The 5,816-nt window shown below is 49.9% G+C and overlaps 1 protein-coding gene across 1 annotated transcript; it reads right to left on the minus strand.

Moving 5' to 3' along the window:
• Window positions 1–2,618: 2,618 nt before the first annotated feature.
• LOC111153140 (transmembrane protein 253) lies at window positions 2,619–5,591 on the minus strand. Its single transcript, XM_022511930.1, has 7 exons — window positions 5,484–5,591; window positions 5,028–5,138; window positions 4,880–4,936; window positions 4,475–4,585; window positions 4,217–4,363; window positions 3,776–3,852; window positions 2,619–3,042 (listed from the first exon to the last, which is right to left on the minus strand). The coding sequence occupies exons 1-7, from the start codon at window positions 5,589–5,591 to the stop codon at window positions 2,619–2,621; spliced, it is 1,035 nt and encodes a 344-aa protein (XP_022367638.1).
• Window positions 5,592–5,816: the final 225 nt, after the last annotated feature.

Genomic DNA, 5,816 nt, shown 5'->3' on the forward strand with positions numbered 1-5,816 from the left:
ACTTGTCATTTAATCAACTAATGGTCCTTCCATTATAAATCCCACCCCACCCCAACACCCAGTTGTTACAGCCTAAAATATCTCAAGACATCACCAAATAACCCCTAGTGGGCAAAATGCCCCCTCTCAAAGAATCAATGCCATAGAACGATATTGATTAAAAAAAAAAAAAAAAAAGGTTAAGAACGTAATGTTAAATCTCTCCAAAACTCTTAAATTTCAAGAGAGGCCTCAAAGGCCTACAAGAAGTCTTGCACACCCAAAACCTGAATTCCCATCATATGTTTGAATAAGGAAGAGACTATAATTGAAGGACAACAAGCTGGATCTGGTCCATAGTTTAAGAAAAATTTGTCCTCAACATTTTAAAATCAGAAGAGTTCTCATTTAAAACATCAGAATTTCTGAGGCCCCTGAGTGGCTCAGTCAGTTAGGTGTCTGCCTTCAGCTTAGATTATGGTCTTGGGATCCTGGATTGAGCCACATGGGACTCCCTGCTCAGTGGGAAAGTCTCTTCTCCCTTTCCCTCTCTCCATTCCCTGCTGATCTCATGCTCTTTCTCTCTCTCAAACGAATAAAATCTTTTAAAAATAAACAAATTTTTAAAAAGTCAGAACTTTTGACTTGTCTAGGAAAATTGGAACTATGTCAATACCAGGCCCACAGTTCCACATGGCAATAATTGGGTGGAGTTGAGTGGGGGTAAAGTCTTGAAGTCGAATGTGTGTGTTCTAGTTTCCCACGGTTCCCACCAATCTCTGTTACATCATACCCAATCTGTTTCACTCATTTACACTACTCCTCATCTCTGCAGGCAATTTATTTTCAACCTCTGAAGTGCCTGATAGTTTCAAGGTATTTTCCCATGTGTGATTTTATTTTAGCCTTGGTACTCCAGTAAGGTAGAGAGAATAAATACTATGATTATAATCTCCATGTAAGCAAAATGTACTTCAGAGAGTTTGATTTCCTCAAACCTACAAAACAAAACCAGAGCCTAAATTTCCCAACTCCTAGTCCTATTATTTTTTAGAGAAAAGTTTTTCTTTTTTTTTTTTTTTTAATTTTATTTATTTATTTGAGAGAGAGAGAGAGCGCACGCACACATACATATGAGCAGGGGGAGGGGCAGAGGAAGAGGGAGAAGCGGACTCCCCACTGAGCAGGGAGCCTGATGCAAGGGTCAATCCTAGGACCTTGGGATCATAACTTGAACCAAAAGCATACCCCCAACCGACTGAGCCACCCAGGTGCCCCCGGAAAAGTTTCTATTAACAACTTCATTTAGTGGTTCAGGAAAAACTAAAGAGGTATATATGGGCATAAGTGCTGGAAAAGATGAGTTTCAACTGCCAAACTTTTCAAGAATCACCACAAATGGTTAACATTTTTTCTTTTAATATTTCTGCTTCCCTTCCTCTAGGCGTTTGAAAAGAATGCCCTTGTAGCTGTCTTGCAGTTGGGTGTGGCTGTATGACTTGCTTTGGCCAATGAAAGTGCTATGTGTCCTGTTGAGGCAAAAGCATGTAAGAGCTCATGAACAATTCATGCTTACTTCACACATGGGGTGGGGACTCTAAGCCTCTTGGTGACTTAGGTAGGATCTCAAAATGGTGGCGCTCCACCAGCTTGGGTTCCTGAATAACTTATAATGAACAGAGTCCACTGCCGGACTACTCTAGACATGTACTGTGAGACCAGTCTTTGTGATGTAAAGCCATTAAGATTTGGGCATTGTTAAGGGGCGTGGATTGCTCAGTAGGTACAGCATGTGACTCAATCTCGAGAGTTGTGGTTCAATCCCCATGTGGGTCACAGAGCTAACTTAAGGGGGAAAAAAAAAGATTTGGGCATTGTTACCAAAGCATAGCCTAACCTAACCTGACTGATAAGGTTCGTTTGTAGGGTCACTGAACTTCTCCAAGAACTAGAATACAATTCCTAGATTTCTGATCATATCACTATAAGCTGTTGATCCTATCTAGAAGACGGAGTGAACTGTTTATTTATTTATTTATTTTTACCCCCGTTTCCTCATCCACCACCAACTTCCCACTTTGAAGAAAATTATTTTCTGAGTCTTGCACACATAAGCTCTGCATTATTCGGGCAGTTAGACTGGGAGGAGAAGGGGGAGGCCCAGATCTTGTTTTCTCCATTCAAGAGCCTAATTCCAGAACTGTCTCCACCCACTAGTACTCATACAACCTTGTCATAGGGCGACTATTACCACTCCCAAGGTGTCACAAACAGGAGCTCTGCCGCTGGCACCACTGCAATGTCAGGGCAAGGCAGCCAGGCCGCGCTCTTTCCTCACTGATGCCTGGGCTTGGCTAAGTCCGGAGAAGCAGCACTCTCTAGGGAAAGAAGCCTTCTCAAGTGGGAACAAAAATGAGTGTGAGGCGCACACCCATCCTGGGCCCTGTGTGAATTTGGGGTGAGTTCTCTTAGTACTCCAGCTGTGGTCCATTTCTAGTTTCTCTAGCGGCTAGTAAGCTGCCCGGCTGGTGCTACTGGGTCTCCCAGTTTCCCTGGGCTTTTCTAAAGTCCACTCGAGCTTGTCATCTTTGCACACGTGCAAAGGTCAGAAACAGTGGGGGTTGAACCCAACCAGAGCTTCAGAACCAGACCGCAGCCGGGATCAAAGGTCCGCGGGGCAGCCGAGAGGCTGAGCCTGCGCAGTCCCGCTCCCGCCTTGGGAGAGAAAGGGTGGCGGCAACGCGGTCTCGTAACACCAGCATGCTCGCAAGAGGCGGGAAAGTGTTAGCTCGGGTCGCCGCGTCCCTTCCTCTTCCTGCCCCAGCCACCCGTCTGCCCAGAGAGCCTGTCCTCGTCCGGCACCTGGGCCCCGAGGGAGGGGGACGAGAAGGGCCCCGGGCTTCTGACTCATCATCTCCAACCCCTTTCTCGCGCGCGCTCCAAGTCTCAGGACTTTGGATTTGGGCTCTGTGGGAGGGGGCGCAGCGACACCATTTGGGAAACCCAGCTCTGCCAAGGGCCAGCCCCAGCCCCTGCCGGTCCCCGAAGCTGCCAGAGGGAGGCCTGTGAACCCACAGTCAGCGATCAGTTGCCGTGGGTGAGGCGGCGGCGCCCCAACGCAGGATAACCCGCCTGGCGCCTCCCCGCACGCGGGGCCAGTGGTTGCGTCCGAGGAAACTCTCGGCTAGGCCCCGACTTCCAGCGCCTCGCGTCACTCAGCAGATGCACACCGCCCCCATCCCGGAGGGAAGGCTCTTTATTTCCCATCAGGCCACGGGGGCAGCGGGGCATCCCGGGACTTGTAGTCTTCGCTAGAGTAGAAAGGAACAGGCTCGAAGGGAGAAAACTAAAGCACCCGTGAACTGATTTCTGAGAATGGGCTTGTGCGGGACCCCGGGCTTGGAGTTGGATGGGATTGTGAGAGGTGGAAAGAAGAGAAAGTAGTGAGACGAGGCAGATGTGAAGCTGTATGGGGAGGCGATGGGTATGGAGGGGAAAGATGGAAGGAAGTGGGTACAGCTGAAAATTGGTTTAAGGATGTCCCGCAGGAGGGCAGCTTTTCAGGGCAGTGAGGTGAGGGAAGGCTCCGGTTTAGGTATAGCTTCCTCTTGTGGGGAAGGGAAGAGCAAGGGGCTTAGTCTGGGTGAAAACTGAAGGCACTCCACCGGACTTCATTTAGGTCTCAGAGGACTCCATCTAGCTTCTGAGTTTTGTGGGGTGGGGGGCAGGAGGGCCTGGACAACGCCCTTTGCCAGGTTAGTGGAGCAGGACTTGCTTGCCTGCCCTTGTAGCTCACTCATTTGTTGCATTTGCTGTGCTGGCCACGGTGGTACCATTCTCCAAAGCAGCAACTTCCTCCAACTCAGACAGACCCTAAAAGCCAGACAGTTGTGAGGGGAGCAAACTGTAAGGGTGAGAAAGGAGGAATCCCACACAGAAACAACTTACTCCTTTTCTTCCATTTACTCTTGTTCCCATAGTTCTTCCAATATTTAGGCAGCTTCCTAATGCTCTCCCACATTTCTAATCTCAGTCATTTAGATACCCAGTTCCCTCTTACTCAACACTGGGGAATAAATATCTAAAACCAGAAAACCAATCAGTTTCTGGCTACGACCCCTTCTGCCCCTCAGCCCCCACCAACCCTGTTTTCTCTTAAGTGCCACTGACCAGTATAGCCAGTAAAAAAATCAGCTGTTAATGAACTGCTTCATACTTTCCTCCCTGCCCTGAATACCTCCTGCAGCTCTTGGTAGAGCAGACTCCGGTTCCTGCAGCATCCTGGCTTCCTCTGGTTCAGCAGGAATAGTGAGTATGCCGAGACCAGCACTCCCCCTAGGGTGAAGGCCTCAGTGCCTAGCTCCACCGCCAGCAAGCCAGCCTGCTGCAGGTAGACAGGAATGAGGATGCTACAGGGAACCCAGCACCTGTTTACCCCTGCCCCTTTCCCTCTTCATCTCTTAATTCTCCTACCTTCTCCTTTATTCACCCATACCTGGGAGGGGGCAGCTGAGGCAGCCCCCAAGGCTGTCTTCATCACGTCGACCACCACCACGATGAAGCCCAAGATCAGACTGAAGATGTTGAGTATCATCATGGCCTGCACCTGCCAATGAACCAGCTCAGCCCTGCCCAGCCTAGGGGACTGATTGCCGCTCCAAGCCCCACCTACAGCCAAGCCCCAAAACAAAACTCAGCTCCTATTCCTCCACCTCCAAGCAGGACCATGAGCCTTCTAATATCTTGCTTTCCCTCCTCAGTTTTTTAGGCCAGTCAGGGGCAGGGAGCTGACAGGATTGGTTAACATTTAGTCACTTCCTGGGCTGAGTGGGGTGTGTGTGTGTGTGTGTGTGTTGGGGTGTGTGTGGGAGAACAGTGCTGCATTCTCTTCCCCTCTCACCTTCCAGAGGCGGGGTGCTCTGCGCAGCTCAAGAGTGACAATCGCAGTGAGGAGACCCTGAATGGTGAGAAAGGCAAGTGATGTACTCTGGCCCATTAAGGAGGGCCTCCAGGACCTTCTTTCCACCCTTCCTTGTGCTGTGTCTTACCAATGCTCCAGGCCCAAGTGGCAATGCTGTGGCCATGTGACAGGCAGAGTTCAGGCAGGCAACGGAGATAGCAAAGGGCACCACAGCCACTGCCAGCCATAGCTGGCTCACCTGGAGGCCAGACACAGGGTAGTTGAAAGGGATCTAGAGATCAGCAATTGGGAGGAATGCCCATTGGTGGGAAGTAGTCAACCAAGGTAAAGTGAAGGAATGGGGTATTATTTAACTTTTTCTGCTTCATGTCCAAGTCTGGTTACTTACCTATGTGTTTTCCCCACATAATGGAAGCTAACTGGGGATTAAGGGTCTTGCTTCATTATCCTATGCTTTTTCCACCCTCCTCCCACTCAGAGGCTGGCAGTTTCAGGCACGGGGTGGGTGCTCCCTAATTCAATAGAACTGAACTGGGTTACAACTGGACATGCTGAAGCTTTGGGTGGGACAGCCTGGCCTCACCGCCAGCACCAAGAGGTGCCCGCTCTGCCTGTGCTTTGCCCAGTGCTGTAGCTTTTCCAGACGAAGACTAGGTCTTTCCTGCTCCCGCTGAGCAGCTCTTTCCTCCATGGCTCCGCTGACCACTGGAGTTCGGTGCTTTCTAGGCTGGGAGAAATGCATTATGGCACTTATCAGGAGATAGAACATGGAGCAACATCTCTTTCAGCTGTCCCTTTATCTGCTTCCAAAATCCGGGGAATTGAGGCTCAGGGCCTCAGACCTACCTAGTCTGAAGGTGCTACTCCAAAAGGATGGGACCCAGCCGGGCCTGGAGCTCCTGGCAGGGAGCAGTAG

Source organism: Enhydra lutris, unplaced genomic scaffold (assembly GCF_002288905.1).
Source record: "Enhydra lutris kenyoni isolate GAN:26980312 unplaced genomic scaffold, ASM228890v2 scaffoldscaffold31, whole genome shotgun sequence".
In the NCBI taxonomy this organism is placed as follows: domain Eukaryota; kingdom Metazoa; phylum Chordata; class Mammalia; order Carnivora; family Mustelidae; genus Enhydra; species Enhydra lutris.

What these genes read in the sequence shown, in the direction of transcription:
- LOC111153140 (XM_022511930.1), bottom strand. Translation starts at nt 5,591, where the DNA reads ATGGAGGAAAGAGCTGCTCAGCGGGAGCAGGAAAGACCTAGTCTTCGT. An exon ending in GGCACCTCTTGGTGCTGGCG is followed by an intron (nt 5,139 to 5,483) that starts GTGAGGCCAGGC and finishes TCTGGCCTCCAG; the next exon opens with GTGAGCCAGCTATGGCTGGC. An exon ending in GAGCACCCCGCCTCTGGAAG is followed by an intron (nt 4,586 to 4,879) that starts GTGAGAGGGGAA and finishes GTTCATTGGCAG; the next exon opens with GTGCAGGCCATGATGATACT.